At 35.1% G+C, this 24,096-nt stretch overlaps 2 protein-coding genes across 6 annotated transcripts in view; one reads left to right on the top strand and one right to left on the bottom strand.

The window, feature by feature from the left end:
- Positions 1–6,245, bottom strand: part of LOC149078353 (lipase maturation factor 2-like) — a 30,647-nt gene extending 24,402 nt beyond the window's left edge. Inside the window, exons 1-3 of the mRNA XM_089242004.1 lie at positions 5,979–6,245; positions 2,737–2,787; positions 1,103–1,311 (exon numbers count right to left, since the gene is read on the bottom strand). Coding sequence (XP_089098130.1) covers positions 1,103–1,311; positions 2,737–2,787; positions 5,979–6,072 — 354 coding nt within the window. The 5' untranslated portion in view covers positions 6,073–6,245. The remainder of the gene's footprint in view (positions 1–1,102; positions 1,312–2,736; positions 2,788–5,978) is intronic.
- Positions 6,246–7,894: 1,649 nt separating this feature from the next.
- LOC149078352 (condensin-2 complex subunit H2-like) overlaps positions 7,895–24,096 on the top strand; it is a 47,718-nt gene continuing 31,516 nt past the window's right edge. Inside the window, exons 1-6 of one of the 5 annotated variants that reach the window (XM_089242003.1) lie at positions 7,895–8,186; positions 10,239–10,394; positions 13,799–13,897; positions 14,757–14,812; positions 21,775–21,865; positions 22,015–22,166. In XM_089242003.1, coding sequence (XP_089098129.1) covers positions 10,260–10,394; positions 13,799–13,897; positions 14,757–14,812; positions 21,775–21,865; positions 22,015–22,166 — 533 coding nt within the window. In that variant the 5' untranslated portion in view covers positions 7,895–8,186; positions 10,239–10,259. Of the gene's footprint in view, positions 8,187–10,238; positions 10,401–13,798; positions 13,898–14,756; positions 14,813–21,774; positions 21,866–22,014; positions 22,167–24,096 lie in introns of all 5 variants that reach the window. The other 4 variants (XM_089242001.1, XM_089241999.1, XM_089242000.1 and 1 more) reach the window with 4 other exon arrangements.

Here is a 24,096-nt window from a genome sequence, read left to right as displayed (position 1 = left end):
GAATTTATATAGAAGATTTTTTTTTAAAAAGCATCATATCAAGATTTGCATTTGATTAGGTCACACAGCAAATGTTACCTCTTTTATCCAAAACAATGTGTGTGAATGATAGTACTGGAATATTCAACTGTTTAATTTGGAGATGAATTTTTATTTTTTTTGATTACCGCATTAGCCAGCAAATAAGAATTATAGATTCAAAGCAATTTTTAAATATCTGGACTCTAAGAATTAATTGAAGTGTTGAACCTTGTTTCTATACCTCTTAAGGTCCCATCTGTTTCATCAAGTTCATTCAGATAAGTCTAGCTTAGAGGGTTTTTCTTCTACCGCAATCTTGATTGATTTCGTATTCATTCTCATATAGCTATACTATAACTTCTAAATTAAAAGCTACTTCATTAAAATTAAATAAAAAATTATTTTCAAGTTCTAAATTAAATGCAGTTTGATGAATTAAACTGAGAAAGGCATAGAACTACAAAGTATTTTTTTATTCCTAGATCACGTGTGCAAGACTAGATTGAGCAGGGCAGCAATGAGATACTGTGTCAGCCAAGGCAAGCATGCATTTTGACGTGCCTGTGGAATGTAAAAGGAGCAGTTAAAGTGTGGATTCAGCACACCCCCCCCAGCTTCTGGTCCTGCCTCCCCCCCCCCCCAGTTGCAGCCCGGGTAATTTAGTAATGTGATTTTTAAGTATGCAAAAAAATTTGTGAAATATTCTAAAATGGGAAAAAAATTTAATCAATTGAAAAAAGAAAGGTTATAGATAAAATTGAGGACATGAAAAATATCACTCAGTAGAAAGCAACATGGTACTGTAAATATGGAAAAGAAACTAAACTAAATTAATAAATACAAGTGATTACGAGAATGTGTGTACATCATAGTTTTCTACAATCTCTTGAAGAAATATTGCAGTGCTGAGAAATTTTTCTGACCTTTATCTGATTCCTGACCACATTTTTTCTCCTGACTTTCTAAGTTGTAGGAACCCTTGACATTGCATGTCAAGTTCTGATCATTCCAACATAAGTTTGAGTATTAAATGTTTTTTTCTGTCCAATGTTTAAAAGAGATAAGACTTCTGAATACTAACTTGATATAAAGAAAAGTACAACATCCAAAGGAGAGTAAAATTAGTCATGTCTCTCATACGGCCCCATATCATGCAGCCAAAGGATATGAGTATCCCGACAAGAGCACAAATGTCCATCATGAAAGCGACATCAACACCAAGAGCCGGTGCAAGCCACAGCAACGATGGAATCTCTTTGGCCTTTTTCTGGATGATCTCTGGTTCTGCTTCTGTAATTACAAAAATATTGGTAACACTTAAAATTTTGCAAAACATAATGAAATAAATGGTAATGTACTAACAGATACTAGAAATCATTTAAAATTTCAAAGATCAGAGAGAGGAATTGTTGAAGGAGCTATGATGAATAAAAAACATTCTTTTAAAACTAATGTAAGGAAAACTAAATTTTAGCACCAAAATATTTAGATATAAACGCTTATGTAGAGTGCAAAAAGGTACACAAATGAGCACACCATTAGCCCTGGAACCAAGGGTGTACAACCTTTTCAGTCTATGAACCAAATATGCTGCATTTTTGATGCTAGCAGACAGAAACTGGAATATATAAGGTGACCATATGATCTGTATTTTATGGGACATTTCCATAATTTTGATCATACCTACAATTACATAAAATGTCCTTTTTCCCCTCGGTATTTTCAACGCAGTCTATTTGAATTTTTTATTCTTTGCTTAAATCAAGGACTCGTATTATTTTCATTACTTAGAAATTATATTATGATAATTATGACTCCAATTATCATAATTATTTATAGTCTTATAAGTATATTTAGCTCATAATTTGTCAAACACGTGTTTTTAGTGAGTTCCATTTTAACCTATTGTGCAACTTCCAGTAGCCCCTCTTTCCCGTCACTAACCTTTTTTTAGCAATTTTAGTGATAGTTGGTAACCTTATTTGTCTCTGACAATTTTTCTTATGATAATTTTACTTATTTTGACAATGTTTGTGGTTAAACAATTAGAAACTTTAATTACCTTTAAAGTTAAAATTTTTCTTGCAGATAATTGGCAATATTTCATATGGATTGCAATTTCCAGTATTTTTATGAAGTTATGTTACGCCCGAGTGATGTGGTGTAAGATGCTCGTCTACCCCCATGAAGGTTGCCTTGCTTCTAGGCGTTGCAGTACATACTTTGAGGAACCACTGTTACCACTTAACCAAACATGCACCTCATAATTGTTCCTCTGCAGAATTTCTAACAAATCAGTAAACGTTGGAACGTATTTTGTGAGTGTAGGACTATGTATATGCATGGCCCTAACATATTTATGTTGTTAGAGTGGTGCTTGTTTTCAGTTTTTCCTAGCGTTCTTGAGAACCACTGGTATCAGAGACTAAAACAAAGAGAGGTGGATTTAACGGTGGGCCAGTGCCCCACCGTTGCATCCACCGTTGTTGCATCCAACCAGTGCCCCACCGTTGCTCAGTGTGCAAAATCCAAAATTTACACTTTTTTTCTAATTCAAAAGGGAATCTCAATATTTTCTTCTGCACCCAGTGTGTCAACTGACCTTAATCCGTCTCTGAAAACAGTAATTGTTGCAATATACACTATCACAAATTGTAAAATAATACCATGTTAATCAACAAGTAAATGAAATGACGAGAAACTTGACAATCTTACCAAGAGTAACAACTGCTCTGGCAGGTAAAATTCCATTATCACCATATAAACCTATAAATAAACCACAAAAGGTAAGTTCAAAAGAAAAATGGGATGGCACTAAAATAATATCGACACAAATCCCATCTAAGTAATTTTGATAGCAAGAATGAATCTGAAAAACTTATTTAGTGATTTAAATGTGGAAAATATGCAGGTCTGATTTCCTACTCCTGTAAAATCTTTAGTTTCTCATGTGATAAAATGTTTCGCTGCCAAAAAAAGAGGTCATACAAATAAAAGGGAGAAATGGGGATTTTTGCATATGGTAACCACAGAACCTGTTTCTCCCTCAAGACATTCCCATATTTTCCTTAATTAATGGCCACCTTGCCTTTTCTTATAACATGTCTATTTTTCTGTATTTTACACCAAAACCCACTCGAATTTTTATTCTTCTCTACTACAATAAAAAAAAAATATATAATTATTTTAAAACTTATAAATTGTATTATGATAATCACAACTATAAACATGAATATTTATCTTGCATATTTGTATAATTGTTGTTTGTATAATTTGTTTTTTTTTGTATAATTTGTTTTAATCCACTGTGATTTTCAGTAGCACTTTAATTGTCAATTTTAGCAATAATTAGCAACTTCACTCATTCTTAGGGTGACCATATTTTCTCGAGAGAAATACGGGAAATTAGGATTCAAAATACGGGAAAATACAGGACATAGCCAATTATCGCCAAAAATGACACCAAAACCGAACAAAATTGCCAAATATTGTTGAAATAACGGAAAAATCACAATGGCGGGGAATGCAGCATTACTGCTAATTGCAGTGGATTAAAATGAATTCCACGAAAAAAAACGTTCGCTAAGACAAATGTGGGAGATTAATATTCTCATTTATAGTTGTAATTATCATAATTTAATTTATAAGTTGAAAAATAATATCAATCTTTGACTTCAATAAAGAATAAAAATTCAAGTAGGCTTCGTGCAAAATACGGGAAAAACCGGGACACTTTTGCCAAAAAGTTGGGACAGCCAAAAAACAGAAAATACCGGGACTGTCCCGGGAAATACGGGACGTATGGTCACCCTACTCATTCTTGACATATTTGGCAGCAATAGACAATTTAAACATTTATGATATACTTACTTCCTGTATTTCAGTCAAGTGAACATAGTCAGCCTAGGATTGCGAGGGCCGAGGGATTTTTTATTTTTGCAAAGAAAAATGAGGATATGGTGACGCAAGAGCTGGTGGATGTCTCATTGTTTTGGAAATAGACTGAATTAACTCACGCTTTCTTTTTCAGGTTATTTATTACATGGAAATAGAAGAAAGAGATTTTTGGTACATGTTGGTCGACGAGCAGACTGAACTCCGATGAAAAAAAACACTAGATAATGCCTTATAATCCCTTTTCTTTGGCAACATTTTTGGTATTTCCATTCTAGACTGCTGGTGTTTTTTTTTCTTTCTTTCTCTGTCCATTATTATTTCCTTAGCCTTCAAGGGGTTGCCATTTCTTTTTTACTGTTGATTATCATCTGAAGGTGAGGTTACTCGTAATAATAGGCTTTTGTATATAGCATGGCATTTGAAGTTTTAATTAATTAAGTCCATTAGCATTTTGAGCCTTTTTTTGTTTGTTATGTATTGTACATACATACTGTGTTCTCAGTTTGTTGCTGGTTATTATTTTTTTGTAGTTTGAATACAGTCGAATCACAGTATAACAAACTCCAAGAGACCGGAGAAATCACTTCGTTAAAACGAAATTTTGTTATGAAAGAATTCCAGATATTTGCATTGTCCCTGTTAACTTATCTGGGGGATTGGAAAAGTGTTGGTTAAAACGAGATTTTTGCTATAACGGTATTCATTAAAACGGGATTCGACTGTCTCATTTGCTCTCAGGACTGCATTTGGATCCTCTCAGGTTGTTTATTTTATATACTTCTATTTTCACTAATTTTTTGGGTACTAGCTGTTACAATTTAAATGCCACAATAATGACTTTATTAAATCCAAAGACTGTTTTTGACCAAACCCGGAGTTTTTTCTGCCCTGACCATTGCATTATTTATATTTTAAAAAAAATCCTTGTTTTCAATTATTTTTAATAATATATCTGGTCTAAGCATATTTAATTTTCAATCTTGATCCCTTATTTAATCTAAGGTATATTCCCAACGCATGGTATACTGCTGTTTGGCGACAATTTTTTTAAATCACAGAACCAATTTGGCAGTATTTGCTAGAATTACCAGTGTAATGATACACACAACAAATAAGGTTTGAAAACAACAGAGAGGATGATTTCGGCAGCATATCACTGTTTTGATGCAGCTGAAACTTGGCGACAGAAAGGTATACCATATATTAAGAAGTAACCTAATCTAAGAATACTGTTTAACTGTTTTTATTAGTTTTTTTATCACCATTTAAACAGTCTTAACAGCTATATTATTATTTCTTTTCAGTGATTTTTTATCATTGGCGAAAGAGACGTTCGAAAGCATGACTCCATTTTATTGAGGACTTCTCATCATGCTTTTGTTTTCCCCTCGCTAAAGATAAAAAATCAAGACATCGCCAAAAGGGTACTATGCTATAGCTGTTCCTATTTCTTTAATTCTCAATATATGGTATATTGCACGCCCATGCTGAGTTGGTGCTCTAGCTACATCATGAAACATCACACGCGATTCCATTTATCTTCTCGGTAAGAAGGTCGCAGGAAAAAGCAGGTTGGTATTTTTCGTTGGCGTCTTTTTTTAGTGAGTTTTTCTCCTCCATTTCCGCTCCTTGGAAAATGAACCCTCCCTTCACGCATCAAGGTCAGAGGCCAACTCAGTATGGGCATACAATACCTTTTAATCTATTCTTTTTTTTATCCAACAATCATCCTCTCTGGTGCCTAAATACCCAATACATCTATGTATTGGGTGTTTCTATCTTCCCACCTGTAATCCTAGTAGATAGCGCCAAATAGGGTCTGGCGACAAAAAAAAAAAAAAAAAAAAAATAGTCGCGAAAGAGTGGTATACCTTTGGGAATTTTGATTAATTGTACGTGATTGCTGTATCACGTCTTTTCTAGCACCTCAGCGGTAGCGTGTCAATGGTTTACTTGAGATTTGTTCACCCCCTTCAGTGATTATAGCGTAATTTTGAGGCACCCTATACATTTGTATGAAATCATTACACTTCAATGTTCACACCACATGCATTACATACCCGGGATTTGATGGTAAATAGAACTGAACGCCGCTAGATACATCACTGACATGGACCACAAGAAGAAATCTCTCGTTAATTTGATCTCCTTCATGATTCACAGCTATAGATATTGATATTTTATACAGCCACCTAGTCTACTGAGCAAAATTTGAAGCTGTTAAATAAACAACATGGCAAGTGGCAGTAAGGAAGTTTTTTTTTTTTGCATATCGCTTCCACTCTTGTTAAAAATAGATTGATCGAGCAGCAACTGACCCTGAAGACGCAGAACCTGTGTAATCAGATCGAAACATTCAAAATCAAAAGAAAAAAAAATTAAATGATAAAAGTTTGAAATGATAAGAAATTTCAATGATTGGTTTTAAATTTTCATTATAATTAATTGGCGAATGAGATTAATTGGTTTTTTTGTGCTTTAAAAATGTTTTGTTTGGAAAAATATGGAACATTGCAAAAATTATGGCCAGTGAATCTAGGACAAAGATGCTTTGAGTCAGTTTTTTAACCAGCTTTAAAATTGAAGCAGATATGTCAAGAGGGGGCACTGAGCTATAAAGCCGGGTATTCCTAGAAGAAAAACTTTTGCACTCTATGCAGCGTGAAAACGCTGATTGGTTAAAAACTTGAAATTCGGGTTTTTTTTGACCAATCACAGTTTCCACGCTGGACGCGCAGGAGAAAGCCTGCTCCTAGGAAAAGGTTTCCTACGGTACGCTCAGCGTGAAAAAGCTGATTGGTTAAAAACCTGAAATTCACGTTTTTTAACTAATCAGCGTTTTCACGGTGCAGGTAACCTGCTCCTAGGAATAGATTTCTTGCGCCGCGTGAACCGAATTAGACCATTTCATGCAGGCAGAAGCGTGTTACAGAATTACGCTACGCGTTTGTGTTTCCCTAGCGTGGCGCATCAGATCAGGGCAGCTATATTATAGTATATGGCCTCGGCATTAGTTACTCTGTCGTCTTCATGCTCCAATTTGAAGGGAAGAGAAAGAAAACACAAAGAATGAAGGGAACATCGGCAAAACGCGCTGCGCAAGACGCATTTGACTCCTCCAGAAGCAATCGGCCAATCACGCCCGACGTAAAGCGCTGTCGTTAGGCGTATTGCACTCTGTAGGAAAACAGTCATGCTGCTTTTCTTATTGGTGAGTGAACTGCGTGTCGCGCTGGGCGAATCACGTTGCGCGCGACATAGGAAACCTGCTCCTAGGAAAACCCGGCTTTAAAGTCGAATTTTCCTAGAAATAGAACTTCTGCGCCGTGTGCAGCGTGAAAACGCTAATTGATTAAAAACTTGAAATTCAGGTTTTTTTTGACCAATCAGAGTTTTCACGCTGCACGCGCTGTAGAAACCTGTTTCTGGGAAAACCAGGCTTAAGGAAAGGATTTACTTATAGCTCAGTGGGAGAGGGCAACAAATTTTACAGGCATGGGGTATCAAACCATATTTTGTACTCAGACCATATTATTTAGCTGTTTGAAGGCATGATCTTTCACCCTTCTCGGGATCCTGAGCATGGGCGGAGATACGGGGAGGCGTCGGGGGCATTGTCCCCTCCCCCCAGCGCCAAAGGTGGAGTCGACTGATCTGATGTATAAATGTATATATGAATTGACATCATCATCATCATCGTGCCCCCCCCCCCCCAGACTTCCAAGTCTATCATCTCCGCCTATGATCCTGAGCCGTGTTGATGGATGAGAAACGGAGCTGTAATGTGAATTGAAGTATAGCAAATTCAATTTCATGAAAGGAAAAAAGTTGGCATGGCAGAGATTAAAGAAAAATTAGGCTTCATTGTCAAAATCATCACCACCATCACATTGAAGAACAAGCACGGGGTGATCACTAGAGAAATGGATACTATATGGTCAGCGGAATGTCAAAGCATATTTGTTGCCACCGTATCGTAAACAAAAACTGTTTGAAGATGTTGACATGGCCACTCCGCTAGATCAACGGTTATGATTTAACTAAAAGTAGTCAAATAAATTATTTTGCACATCATTGAGCTATTATTTTATAGATTCGTGGATCGTCCAACGCTGTGAGTTATTTGAAACTGTGTTGCTGTGTTAGTTTGATGTGCACGTGCAGTTTGATGGTGGCCAAGTTTGTGTAAGGCCTAGAGTGCGTCCGTTATTGTTTATGTAAACAGAAAAATTGTTTTGGTATTTTTTATCTCCTAAATCTTGTGAAAGGTAATTATTGAGTTGATTAATTTGTACAACCCGTTTGTGTTATATGTATGTAAAAAATGAGAATTATATTAAGAGCTACCATTATTAGTATTTTGATCAAAATTGACCTACTTTCGGTCCTTATGGGTTGATGAACCATTAGTTAATCAGCTCTGGAATCATATACGGGAGTAGGAATGATGTATTGCACTTGATATAGAGCCTACAGCCGGATTCGGACATTTTTCGTCCCTTAACAATATCAATTTATACACCCCCTTCCCCGTAAAATGCATGATAGGTATCTAGCCCATATGGGTGGGAGATCAAAACCCGTTTATGGGTGCCTTGGTTCAGGTGGGTCTATCAAAAACTCTGTGCCAGAAAGGTTTCTGTATGGAGGGCAGTCTTGATGCATTAGAGTGGTGATTCTTAATTAAGTTCTCTTTGTATTACTAGGATATATTTTAGGGTAGACCATGAGGAAAAATAGAGGGGGAGAGGAAAAAATGAAGTTTTTAAGTAGAATATGCTGGGGGGGAAAAAGTGCAGAGCAGCTCCTCCCGTAGAAATCCCAAGTATATCCCAAGGGTCTTTTGTCCCTGATAAGGGGCCTCCTACCTGATGAGATTTGGTACTTTTCCTTTTGAGTTGAACAAGGCCCTGGCTCTATCGCTGGCGATTTCCACCATTCCCTTAGAAAGGGGCGGGACCATATAAGACTTTTTTTTAAATGAATTTAAAATTTACGCATACAAATTGGTGTAGAATCTCAATCACGCCATGTTTAAGCTTGATAAAAAATTCCTTTAGCAATTTGGAAGTGGGGAGGGGGGAAGCTTCAGCAAAATGCTAATTATTGATGAACGGATGTGTACTCGTTTCAAACCTCCTGTACACATTTTTGCATAAAATCATTGATAAAATTGAAAATGTCCTCAAAGCAGAATGTTTTGCATTGCTCTGCAACAGGCCTTCACACGATTGGAAATGTTCTGCGATAAAAATTTTCTACACGGAAAAATATTTTCCTAAGATTGTTCTGTGACGTAAGTCACGGTTTTGGTGTAGAAGGAAAAAAGAAATGGCAACCTCAGCACCAATAAAGCACCAGATAAAAAAAGCGCCAGCCTTCCGGTTAGGAACTTGCCAAAAAAAAGTACTCAAAAGGAATACAGCATTGTATAAAGCTGTTTTGGTCATAGTTATCATAATCATATTCATTTTTTCTTGGAGGTTGAACTCCCATTGGCTAGCGTGGTATAGAAGTCTGCAGCTGATAAAAACACTCCCCTGGTGCTTCGATGGCCAGGGGTCTCACAAAAATGAAAGCCAGTTGAAATTTTCTAGAATTTACGAGGTAGGGCCTCAGACACTTGGCTCGGGGGCCCATGATGCTCTTAAGATGGCCCTGCTTTCCAGTAGGTGTCTCTCCCATTCTATCAAATTCCATGAGGCTAGCGCAGGAAAAAGATTTGGTGCTGATGATTTTTAAGAATGAGTAGGAAATTCATTGATGGTTATTTCTAGCTAAGTGTTGAAGAACATTGCTTTTGCCCTGGTGTCTATGATGTTGAAACTGCTCTTAATCAGGGCTTCACAAATTAAAGAAAAGTTTAGGCGGCAGCCAAAATTTTTAGAAGTCAAGGTCTTTGATAATTTTTTTTAAACTCAGTGAAAATCCATTTCCGTGTTAGTAGTCATGCTGACATAAATTCTGAAAATTTAATGTATCTTTAAATCCCAATTTATTGATCACACAAGAAAAAATTTAGGTCCCAATACAAATTTTTTCCATCGCCATGACGACCTGGTGCCTGGGATTTGTCAAGCCCTGCTCTGAATATATCAGTAGAACAAGAGGAAAGCTCACTGGATTCTTGCCCAGCAGTTCGGATACCGATCTTATTTATAAAATTTTTGTTCACTACGAAAAAGTCAGTTCAATATGTGGCAATGGTTTCGCATCTGGATGACAGTGGAAAAATTTGATACCTGTTTATTAATGAATGTGTTATGTCATAGCGTTTAATTTGTGTATTTCAATCAGTTTTTTTTTAATTATTACATTAGGTGTGTATGTAAATCATTGATATGTCTCAATCATCCACGTGTTCAAGCCGCTTTCCCGATGATGCAAGATATGCTGATTTGCTTAACCCATGTCGGGACCCGAACAAAAATTGGGAAATCAAAATCGCAGAGACTCTGAGGGAGTATCTCAATTGGGTAAATGTATGAATAGCTGATTTGACTCTTAATATGTGAAACATTTCTGTCACTTTCATAATTCCGAAATGTTGCACATTGCTTATTTTGTCACATCACAATAAATGCTCTTAAGCGTAAAAAATTAAGCATGTGTGACAAAGTAATGAAATATTATTTTATGTTTGATTCATTTTACAGGTTGATTAGTCTCCGTGTGAACGATTTTGAAAATAAAATTCACCTAGGAAAATCCATGTCTCCACCAGCACTTGTGTTCTATATGGCCACCCTGTTCTCGAACAATGGCACGACATCGTAATTTCCAATGAAGGAGACTTCTCTGAAGCTGTGGGAGGGGAATTCTGTCCCACTCCTCCTTGCATATTTTCCATAGATCGCTGATTGTGCTTGGACGACGGTTTGCAAGTGCCCCTTTAAATAGTTCAAAGCCACAAAAATCCATCGGACTTGCATCTGGAGACTTGACGGGGACATGGTTCATTGAGATAACTTTGACTCCTGTGGATTTTGCCATCCGTTCATAAAAAGCTCATGAGCTTTTAGCTGTATGGCTTGACGCCTTGTCCATGTGGATGTGAATCTGGTTTGTATCAGTTTCGTACAAAGGTGGGTATGTCTTTGGTGAAAATTTGTGTCATTACCAATTGCTGGAAGTAGGCTGCATTAACGTTTGTATTTTTTCCGATTTTCCGGATCATGAGCTTTCCTCTGTATGAGTATCCTACTACCACCATGAATCCCTTTGGAAATGCTTCCTTACATTGTCTAACCCGCTCTGGTCGACCCTTATAATGAACAAGACGATAAGTGATGGCTCGAATTTTATTGCTGTCTGAAAGGTAGACCCAGGCTTCATCTAGGGAAGCCACAAATTTCCACTTGTTTTACCTGCCAGGTAATTTTCATAGAACTTTCGTGCATTCCTTTTTCGTTCTATGGGTTAGCAGGTGTCCTTGAGCTTTCCGCACTTTCCATAACTGCAATTTGCCTTTAATGAGTTGGGATATGGTTGCGTGGCTTACTCCTACCTTTCTGGCCATAGTTCTTTGCGTTGGTGGTTTTTCCTGTAGTGCGAAACGCCTGACGACCTGTTCTATGGCTGATGTGACCTTAGGACAGGTTCGCTTCGGAACAGCCTTTGTGGGAGATTTCTTACATGGAATGCCAAATCACTTCTCCATCTAATGATGTTAATTCCACCTTTACTTATTGAAAGTCCATGATCCTTGCACTGTTTTATGATTGCACTGAAGCTGAACTTCGCGTGGAAAAGTGCTACAACATAGCCTTCCCAAAATGAATTTATTTTAGGCGCCATAACTTCGCATTCAAAACTTGCAGTTCAAAAAAAGAATGTCCTCACTCTGCACATTGAAAAACACAAATTATTTCCAATTGGCTCCCACGCGTCCTCTAATGACGACCTTCAAAATTCGTTCACATGGAGGCTAATCAACCTGTTGTTCATATCAATTATACACAGCCACTACCCAACTTACTCATTACTTTTTTAGTTATGAACAGAAATATTTGGCAAATAATGAAAAAACCACATTTTTTTATCTTTACAAAGAGAAATCGAGAACGTAACCATCATTAATATTGATAATCCATAAATCCTGCAATAGAGCACAGAAGGGGGGGGGGGCACACCATAGAAACTGCAGAGGTGAAATTAGAATTTTGTAAATCTTCGGAGAAGTGACTTGTGCTGACTTTGTCATAAGTGCATACAGTGTTTCTGAAAACCTATCCTGACTGTGCATCGTAGACGTGCATAAAAAGTATTAGGAAAGCTTGGTTGCGATAATTTCGTAGGTTCACGTTAGTTAGCGACTCCAGATGAAGCATGTGTATATTATGATTTATATATATATTTTATTTTAAAATGATGAGTGGTAAGAAAACTGTTTCCAATCTAGAATGGGCTGATAAAAACTTGAATCTTCAGTGCCGATTGGATTGAAGCAGTCGAAATTGACCTGTATAAAGAGGTCATGTCGGCTTTGAGCAACATGGACAGACAAGCTATTCAGAGCCAAGCGAAGCATATGAAGTTAGAAGAGTTTTGTAAACAACCTCATATTAGTAAATTTTCGGTTGTGGTGCTAACGTGAGTGTGGAGTGTAAGCCAACTGCAAAGAATTGTGATGTAACAAAACTAACCACATCTTTGACTAATTATATCACAAAGGAAACAACAGTGAAGTCTTGAATCTTGTGGGTATTGAAATTAGTGATGTCCCACTCATCCTATGATGGATTCAAGGATGTTGGAGAAATTTTTAAAGCAATGTTTCCAGACACTGATATTCATGGCAATATGTGACTGGAGTTGATGTGCAGTAAAGTACACTGACATTGCGGAAAAGTGAAATCTTGAATTCTTTGATTATGTTCCATTTTTCCATCAGGTCTATTCAAAAAGCATACATGTGCATATTGAAAAAAAATTTAATAATTAATAATCTACAATTATATGATAAAACAATTGTAATTAATTGATTCAAATAATTTTATGATTAATGTATATTAAATTTTGGATTTAAAAATTACCTGGAATTTCTTGAAAATTTGACTGGAAAACCTGGAATTGTCAAGAGAAATTTTTTTGCGAAAATGAGTATGAACCCTGATGACCAAAAATAAGGAAAATTATTCATAAAAACACAATTCTATGAGAAAGGTCTAGACTACATCCCTGGGTCAGTTTGCATTCCCCATGGCTGGCATGCTTTAAAACTCGAGGGATACCAGTTTTCTTAATGTTGGTGTTTGGTCCATTCCCGGCATACTGGGAAAAGTAAGATTTAATAAAGATTACAATATGCATTCAGCCAATTCAATAAATAGATCTTCAAATATATACATTTAAGAATTTTCCAAAATCAGTGACTTAAATTTCCTAATATGCCCGAAAATAAAGTATTTTTGACATGCTGGTTTTTGCTGTTTCTCGGAATGCTGGGGAAAATGATAGTTACTTCTATACATTACCTAGTTTACATTAAAAACCTATGGGGAAATAGTGTTTCAGTTAATAGATGTGATTCCAGAATGAATTATCTACTGTGAATTACTGTAATGAAGCAATTTGACTGTTTCGCATCACCATATAAACAAACTGCTTGAGAGTGAACATTAAAAATCAATTTTTTAATAGGTTATTTAAAAAAAAAAATCATTTTTTTTCAATCTGAGAAGGGAAAAAAAATCACTCATAAGATTCATTGGCCAATAATTTGCGCTAATAAATGTATAATTCTTTATTGTAGTGAACTTTAAAAAAATTTAAAACTTTGTTTTCTTTGCAGAAAATTCAAAACCTCATACAGAAGCATACTTAGTTTTTATTTGGTTTTCCCATTTGATGAGGGTTTCTTTTTTATTTATTTCCTTAGTTGGCGACAGCAAGCCTACAGCTTCAAGCTGGAGTTCCATTTAATTTTGCTGAAGCAGCTCTTCTCATACAGGGTTCCACATCCGTATTTGGTAAAAAGGTGAGAAATATATTTTTTCTTGGAAGTGTAATAATCATTTATGCATATTTATTTTGGTACTCAGTTCCACTCAAATCTGGTAAAATACATTTTAGAATTATATAAAAATTGAAATGTAAATTTAATGCATTTCAAATCTGTATTTGTGAAAAAATACCACCTGAACTGTCAATGTTACGTACTTATACATTAATTGCACAAAGTTGATTGGTCCTTCAGCTGTGCGAATACATTAAAATCTCACTTTTTTTGAAACGTCGGAAACAAATTCTTTATCTACCAAGCCTGGAGCAACTACCGGTAGATGGCGCCTTCATTTCCCACCCAACTCCATTGGTTGGAAATTGCAGTATGGCTATATATGACACGAGTTGATGTGCAGTAAAGTAATATGTGATGAATCTAATGTGTCAATAGTATTGACATGGATAACTTTACCACACCATTTGATAACGCACACAGAATTGGTTCCTTATGGATATTCATCTATCTATTGCCATTCTGTAATGCCAAGTTGTTGTAATATAGATATTTCTCATATATTTTGTAAGGTTTTTCTAAATAGAATTATCTGTCACTAGAATTTTGACTTTGTTTTATATTGTGCCCAAAAAAATCTTATTCTTAGACAAGTCCAGTGGCACAAACCGCAGCATGGTATGCTATTTGTTGTTGCTTTTTTATATCAGTCCAAATTTATGGGACAGCATATTCAATTCAGATTGATTAAGGTGACCAATTTGATTTTGGGACCATTATTCAAATTGATTAAGTTGTTGTTTATTTGAACATTGAATGTTAATTTTATATTTATTTCATTTTACTTAGTTTCAGTTTTGTCTTATTTTTTCAATTTTAGGTGGAATATTTGTATAATCTAGCGCAACGGCTGTACAATCAATTAATTCAAGAAAAGTAAGTAAATTGATCTGTTTTAGCAAATAATGCACTGTCTTTGTTTGAAATTGTTATTCATTTTTATGATTTTGAATTCCTTTTGTTATTAAAATCGTATCAGTTATCACTACAGTTGACACTTGATATAATGACCATGCAATATTGTGACCATTCCATTGTAACGAGAGTTATGATAAGTCCCAAATTTTTTATTTTTCATCTGATATGGTATTATTTTTTTCATTATAATGAACACAGAAATCATTCAATCCAAACTCTACTGCCTGTCTTTTTCTTTGCAAGGAAGTAAACTGAATCCATCCTCTCGAGTAGTGATGGGCAAACTATGGCTTAGAGGTTTTATTCGGTCTGCTACAGTTTTCAAAATAATGGTGTAGAAATGTTTAATTTAACTGTTTAAAAAGAACTCATTTAAGGAGAGTGATTCCTTTTTTGCATATGGAAAATATAGTTCTGACAAATGGAACATACATGCAATGCAATAAATATGCATCTAAAGTTGTTAAAATGTACTTACTGCATTTATTTTTTCACAGTTGTAAAGGATAATCCATTGTCTCATTTGCAATGAAACCGTGGTAATCTTCAAAGTATACAACACATTCTGCCACTTCATTTCTAAGAATAAAATTCCAATTTGTATTTCCCCTCTGCACCTGGCATGCCGGGAAACAAAGAGCGAGACCAGCATGCCAGGAAATTGGAGTCACAGATTCTGGGAATTCCTTAGTTACTGTATCTTTATTTTAAAAATCCATTGAATTGTCTAAATGCATATGGTGACCCGTATTAAACCTTTCTTTTCCTGGTGCGACAGGAACGGACTAGACCCTAACATTAGAAAAACTGATGTCCCTCGAGTTTTATGGCATGCCGACTAATGCAGGGGGAATAAGGTATGAATCAATGTGCGAATATGTATGTTCTGCCAAAATTTTTTTCTTTTGTTTTTCTTCTAAAAAAGTTTGCCCATCACTGCTCTAAGGTGATATAATGTACAATTACCCTTGATATACCTCAAAGCAGAATGTCTTGTATTGTTCTGCAATGAGCCCTTGGCTGACTGGAAATGTTCTGTGGTAAAAATCCAACAGTTTGTTTTCTTAAAATTCTCCCAGCTTGTACTGCAGTAACACTAATTGTTCTATGACGTACGTCACAGATTTCAGCCTATTCTGCTTTGGTTCCTTGATATAAAACAAAACTTCCTCTTAACAGTCACCCCTGTTTTGCAGGTGAATCATAAGTTTTGTTTCAAACACTTTAATAAGTCCCCTCTTTTACGGACAATTTCTTTTGTCCCACTGGTGTCTGCAAAAGAGAAGTTTTATTACATCTCCAAACATTCATACATAGGTCTGCATGCATTTTCATTTCAACTGATTACATTATGACAAAATAGTTAATCAAAATTTATGTAGTTTTTTTATCCCATTCAAATACAGAATTCTCTTAAGATGGTAATTTTTTTTTCAGAACTTTTCATATAACACCTTCAATATACCATACCTTTCAATAAAACATTTGTTTCCGTGGAATGATGGGGGGGTTGTTTTTTGATAAACTCATTAGTCTAGGCTCGTTATAACAACCCAAAATCATTTGATAAACCTCAATACAGTCAAGGCTCGTTATAACAACCAAAAATCCTCAATACAGTCAAGGCTCGTTATAACAACCAAAAATCCTCAATACAGTCAAGGCTCGTTATAACAACCAAAAATCCTCAATACAGTCAAGGCTCGTTATAACAACCAAAAATCCTCAATACAGTCAAGGCTTGTTATGATTTTTATGAGATTAGTTTGCAGGGTTGGCAGGTTTTTGACACATGGCAGTTTTTGACGGTTTAAACCGCAGTTTAAACTGTCACGTCAAAAACCCTCCGTCAAAAACCTTTGTCAAAAACCTCAAATATTGCTTTTCGATATAAAAATTCCCATTGAAAATGCACACGTTAATTGCATGTAATGTTTAAAGTGACTATGTTATACAAAGAATAAATATTTAATAAGATTCTAAAATAATTTTCTACTCCCGACAGAATTATTTTGGACAATATATGGTTTTTTTTCTTATAAAATTTGAATAAAGCATAACATGAACATTGAATGGAAAACTGTGGAACGATTTGACATTCTTTGATTCAAGATGATTCTTGACCTTCCAAAATTTCTTCAACTGCTTATATATATGCATTGATATAAACTATCTGCTGTACTCTTTTTACAACAGATAAGTGTTTAAAAAAGTTTATTACATCATGTATGTAATGTTGATTTCTGTTATTATTAAATTATCTAGATAACCACTGATACTTAAAACAATGCTCTTATTGCACATAACATTGAAATATATCTAGCGATCAAAATACTAAATTGTAGGACTAAAATGTCATTTAATTTGGCAATGCTAGCTTGTATATGTCAAACTTGGTTTATTCTTACTTTTTTACTATGATATGGTACATTTACTAGTATTTATAATGCAATGGTTTTCCAATTGAAGCTGTATTCAAACGTGCAAAACAAATGCTTTGGGTATCAAGTCTTGTCAGCTCTGCTTTGGTTGAAAATACTCTTTAAAGCTGTGTGAATTTATACACACTGATCTAAGAAATTTTCAGGCGAAAATAAATGAGTTCAGTTAGTGCATTAACAGATGCTGCGTCAGAAATTTTATATGGAATAAAATTTTGGGCAGATCAGAAAATTTAAAATATCAAAATATATATTTTTCCTCAGTAATTATAATTCTGAATATAAAACCCTTTAATCTAAATAAAAGTAAGTATTTTGTTATTTAACATATCTATCAAGTTAACAAAAACTATTTGACATCATTGACAGTAAGATTTTGATAGTTTTAATACCGAGTTAGTTTCTGGGGTCAAAAACCTAACCCTGATGCCCTATCATACATATTTTGAATAAGCAGCTCTAATCCACTTAACAAATTGAACACAGGTAATGAGTAGCTTAGATAAATAAACCATAAAATTATATTTTATATGTTCTAGACTAGATATGTTGAAAAATTCAAAAGTGCAAATTATAATTAATATTTTGTTTTAATTATTGTAATAAATTAATGTTTAAAAATAAAGCATTGTAATATGCCAAAAAGTAAGTTTTTCATCATGTTGTACACCTATTATGTTCAAAACATTATCAAAAGGCATTCATTTAGGTTTTTGACGGTTTTCGACAGTTTTTGATGGTTTAAACCAGTTTTTGACAGTTTAAACCAGTTTTTGACAGTTTAAACCAGTTTTTGACAGTTTAAACCAGTTTTTGACACTTGTCATGTCAAAAACCAGTTTTTGACGTCAAAAACCCAACCCTGGTTTGGGAGCATAATTTAGAGAAGGTGGCTATATGAAATCCATCTGAATGAACGCCAGGGGCTCTGCCACTGGACTTATCCCGTTGCCGAGATCTCTTCCAGCCCAGTTTCGTGGCAGAGTCTGGAACAAAGTGAGTGCACCTAACAGTCTGAGTGTGTAGCTAGTGTTGTGCTTGATATTTCAGTGCTGCCATCTGTACTTCAACCTGTGAGTGAAGTGTAATGATTGAATATTTGTTACGTTGTAGGTCTGTTGCTCTCTGTGGCGAGACTTTTTAACGGGGAGATCGGCTCACATTCACGCCTTGAAGTTGGAAACCATAGAAAACCAACTTCAGCCGACCACCACTGTGGCGGTTCGAACCCGGATCCTCGCGATGTGAGTCCGTCACTATAACCACTCGACCACCACAGCGGCTCATGGTGTGCATCTGTGTTTTCAGAACCCTTCACAATTAGCTTTTTCGGTAGTTTTTGTACCACACATTTTTCAATTGATGTGACTGCCAGGGCTTGACAAATTATAAAAATAAATTAGCTAACAAAATTTCTTGGAGCATTTTTTTTGCTGTACAAAATAGGACCAAAATAGTGTATTCTTTGACTTAGGGGCCCCTTTCTATGTTAACAGACATGCTGACATAATTTTGGATAATTTTGTGGTCTTCAGTTATAAATACAAATTAAATTTTTCTCATCTTTTGGTTTTATGTGAAAGTTTATTGGCTTGTTAGACCAGCTGTTCTCAACTGGAGCCCCCACGGTGTAGCGTATTACATGCTACCTTCCCATGATTCAAGGATCCAATTAATTCATCAGGCAATAATAAGTGAAATAGGCAAGTTCCAAATCAAAACATTTATTGTTACAACATTTTAAACAAGTTACATGTTAGAGTCCAATATAAAACATGTTAGTTCCAAAATCAACATTGGCAACAACTGATTCGCAAAATAACATGAAGGGTCTCACCCAATACAGCTGAGGGTCATCTCCTATTATCAGTGAGGCATTATAGAACAACTTGTAAGTCCTACGTCGAGAACGTTGTATCCAGTTTTCAAGTGAGACAAATAATGTTGATGACTTGAGAAAGTTCACCTCGGGTACATATAGGAGTCAGAGCACCTTTCCGAAGTTGTACAATTATTATAATTCGCTGAATCACGTCCACCGACGAAGCATGCTAACGATCATCAATACAATGTTGTAGACCTTGGTAGAACATACCTACAGATTGATGTAGTATTTTATGGATCACCTGGCTCTTTCAAAAAAACATTTTCCAACTGACTAGAATGCATGGTAAATAACTATTAGTTGACTAGAAGATTCTGTTTCTACCCAAACCAGCAAGAGTAGCCTAGCTCAAGGTCACCTTTTTACGACATTAGTAACATTACAACAACAACAACAGCTAGTTGTTAGTAGAGGTTATTCACCCATCAGCTCCGAAGAGTGGAGTAAGTATAGACAGAACTGAATGAAGTTAGAAGATTGAATGCCACGCTTTTGGTTTATCCTAGCCCATTTATACTAGCCGAGAACAGTGGAAGAACGCATTTCTTCCGGCACATCAAGAAAACTGTCACGTCATTTCTTTTATTTGCATATCAGCACATAGAAACCATTACTTCGAGTACTCTAATTCTGGATGGCAACAGATCAGTGCAATAAGACGGCCGGACTTTCCCCACAGTTTCGGTAGGCTTATTGTTGGTGAGACCAAGAGAAAGGATGTTCGGAACTAGCGGAAGTCTATGGCCCTCCGCTAATTAGACAAGGTATTTGAATATAATTATTTCATAAATGAATAATCATACATACAAGAGACATAATGAATAAAAAAAAAAATCGTAATGACATAACCAGGTCTCATTCGGGGGAAGGACCTAGTTTTAGCTTGTCAACAAGGGAGGTTATAGTGGGTGACGAAACATCGGAATAAGGTAACATGAGGCCCAGGGGTTATACATTACAGCGGCAGCTTGAGGAAAATAGAATAAATCAGTAAATTTGATAAATAAACAAAAAATGAGGCCTAAGGGGATCCGCCTTAGAAATGGTATGTCAAAAAGGGCTTCGCGAGTCAAAAAAGGTTGAGAACCGCTGTGTTATACCAACAGGTAACTGAGTGATTTCATTGACTATAAATAGATTGTTTAAATTTTTTATTCCATTTGATTGTTTTATTCATACATATAATGTTGCTATTTATATTACATGTTAATTATTCTGTAAAAATTGAAAATTTTTTCCCCTCTACCAATACATGCTTTAAATATTTTCCGCAATCACATTAAAATACATTTAGTGGGCTTCATAAAACAGTTTTCTTCCTTTTCATTTCGTAACACCAAAATTTTCATGAAAGAATTTTCACCAAAAGAAGTTTGTTGCGTTCATAGAGAAGTGGTCTAGTGTGCTTGCCCCACATGCAAGAAGACATGGTTCGATTTTCTCGTGAAAGCAGTTGAATTTTTTTTCCTGTATTCATTTTCTCATTAGCCATTTGTTAAAAACCTTTGTATAAATAGCAGAGTGACATCTTCAGATAAAACAGCTGTGGCTACAAGAAGAAAACTATCTTCTTTCCAGTATCATGCATGCAAAAACAGAAAGGGTGCTTCAGGATTTAGTGTGTATGTATGTCGCAATGACATGAGTGATTCAAATTACTTGATCTGTAACAAAATAATATGTTATGATTGTTGATAATGTTTTCTTCAAATCATGTGAATGAATAGAACTATGAATGTGCTGCACAGCCACCATTCATTTAAATTTTTCCCACGTAACTCACCATGATTATTTATGGACCATGAGTTATTTATACATCGTCAATCTCTACTGCCTTGACAAGGGGACACCAGTTCCATGTCGTGGTGTCACAAGGAGTTTTTCTCTAATAGGGTTGTCAATAAATAGAATAGCTTACCTCCAGGGGTTGTGTGAATTCTAACACAACTGACACGTTTGAAAAAGAAATACGCTAAACATATTGGGGTAAATCAAGGAGCTATCCATACTTGGATGAGACAACCATAATTTTTTTATGGGCAGTGTATTATATAGTATTATTAGTTCTTTCTTTTGTGATATATACTTTGATATTGGGTTGCTGTATTTTGGCTATATTTGGCATCCATATTTTTTATGGGCATTTTTTTTCAGCCAACTCATTGGGCAATTTGCATTTGTATAAGTCAACAGAGGTGGAGAAGTGGGTATATGCTATGTTTTATATATTCACATGGTCATAAATGAAAAAAATTAGCCTATTTTGCCCTCATGTGCAGAAAATGACTATGGTGCGACAAAAATTATCAAATGATTAAAGGGGATAAAAACAAAAAAAAACTTCTGAAAAAACAGTCATTGTGGAACTGGTGATAGTGTTGCTAAAAATTCCCCATTATACAAAAACAAGAGTTGCCTAACCAAATTATTAAAGGTAAGATTCATCGGTCTCGTTTTAAACTTATGTGATGAAACAATTGTAGCATGATAGACCATTGTGCCATAAAAAAAAAAAAAAAAATCGAAATTGGATTCAGTGTTAATTAGTTCTTGTTTTATAAGGTGTTATTTATAATTAAAATTTAAAATTTCAGCAGATCTGCTTTAGCATCAACCTCATCAGAACAATCAGAGCCAACAACAACAAGACGACGAGAAAATATTCATGCGGGAAGGAATGTGGAGGTAGAATATTCTTTAATTTTATAGAATTCTTGTTTCCCATAATCTGAAATGACATTCTGAAAAACAGAAGTAATAAAAATGATAAACAGTGTACTCTTGTTTGGAAAAAAAAAATTATTTTTTTCAAATCAAACATTTTCTATTTTCAGTTTGTATCTTTGGACAACATCCGAAAATGTAACAACATTGACTTGAACGAAAGCATAGATTCGGATGATAAAAAAATTAAAAAATTACCTGCAACTCCTTTGGCTTTGATACCGCTGGACAGTATTGAAAAGGGTGACATGGTGATCTATTGGTAATTGAACCCCTCTTTTGTCTTATCTTACTACTTCTGAGCTCTGTGAGTGAATGTATTCTTTATGAAGAACGTTTTTGTATACATTGAAATTGAAGTGCAAATACTCTGTGGAAAATAATACTCTTTTTCAAATTGGTTTGTTTTGATTTATTTTCTATTCGTGTCTACCATCAGGGGAAAGTCATGAAATGGGAAAAGGGTCACACAATTCGAGAAGAGGGTCACTGATTTTTTTAAGGATCAATTTCATTTTGCAATCCAAAGAGCTATTACACAAAATAAGTGATAGATCGTAGAGGTCACCAAGAAAATGAGTGTTGAATTGCCCGTGATGTCACCAAATAACGAGTGTTAAATGAAATGTCTCTGAATAAATCAAGCAAAAGCCATAGAATTTTCCTTTAGGCGTGTGGCAGGCACCAATTGGGTGTCCAATCAGCAAGTGCTTGTGTATCTTTCATTTGGGGTAAAATAATTCAATGTCTTTTGTTGTGAAAAGACATACCAATAATAGAAAGACAAACAAAATCCCAACAAGGTGGCTGAAAAAAGATGTCCATAACAAATATGACTGTCACATATTTCTAAAATATAGCAACTAAATTGAAAGTGCAATTATATAGACCAAAAACTATATATACATGATATAATATAATACACTGCCCATAAAAAAACACTATGGTTGTCTTGGCAAATTTAAAAAAATAATAGTGCAAAAATTAGGTACCCCACACAGTAAGATTTTCCAGGAGCCAAAAAACAGCCTAAAATAATTTTTTCTTCTTTTCTGGGCTTACTGACCCCCTTTTTATGTTAGTGCACATGCTGACACAAATTCTGAAAATTTTGTGTTATCCTCAGAAAACTATTTTAGTGACCTCACATATAAAATTTCAGGTGACAATATTGTTATGAAAATTATGTAAATAGTCCTAATTTATCGTTTGTTATGTCATTTTTTGCCTGTAAATAGTGTATATATACAAATACAAATACAACGGCACAACAGGCAAAATGCCCAATGAGGTGGCTGAGAAAAAGATGCCCATAAAAATATGGATGTAATATATTTCAAAAATACAGCAACCCAATTAAAAATGCAATTAACAAAAATTATAAACAATATATACACATGATAAAATATTATACAATGCCCATAAAGAATACTTATGGTTGTCTTATTCTAAGTATGGATAGTTTCTCGATTTACCCCAACATGTTTATCGTATTTCTTTTTGTCTGCTAATTTTAACGTGTCAATTGTGTTACAATTTACTACCTCCGGGGGTAAGCTATTCAAATAGTGATTATCTTAAGTAAAAATGAAAATTAACACATTTCTCTGTAAATCGTGCTAGATTGGTGGCAAATTGGCGAGTTTAGTGACAACTCAGATGATTTATCAACATCATAGCAGGGAGAAATTTATTGAAAGGGAAAAATGGGATCTCATGAGAATGGTGCAGAAACGTCTAGACTTTTCCTTGCTTGTATAAAAGCGTCACTAAAGCAAAACTGAGTAGTTGAGAGAAAAGACAAACTCTTGTTTGTATTAGTTAGAAGCCAACTTTTATGTGTATAATTAAATCGGTGCTTGTGAATACGTTTAAATAGCTGTTCTGTAAAGTTAATCATGTAGCATTTAGCATAAGGATGTTAACGAGTTCATAAAGCCATAGAATTGAGCAGTGAGATAACTGAATTTCAGTTGGTCTGTCGGTTGGATACATTATTTTGAGCATTATCAACCATTTTCAATCCACTGCTGGATGTAGGTCTCTAAATTTTTCATTTTACTTTGTCTGATGCTTTCCATCCAGTTGACTCTAGCCACTTTTCGGATCTCAGTGCTTCATCTTGTTTGAGAACATCTTCTCTGACATTTAACACAGCAGGGGGTACCAGTCCAGAATACTCATGGTCGTCT

Source organism: Pholcus phalangioides, unplaced genomic scaffold (assembly GCF_987345545.1).
Source record: "Pholcus phalangioides strain wild (caught in Gottingen) unplaced genomic scaffold, Ppha-v1.0 ptg000014l_1, whole genome shotgun sequence".
Lineage (NCBI taxonomy): Eukaryota > Metazoa > Arthropoda > Arachnida > Araneae > Pholcidae > Pholcus > Pholcus phalangioides.
The sequence above is the reverse complement of the archived record's forward strand: the minus strand, read 5'-3'. Positions and strand labels throughout refer to the sequence as shown.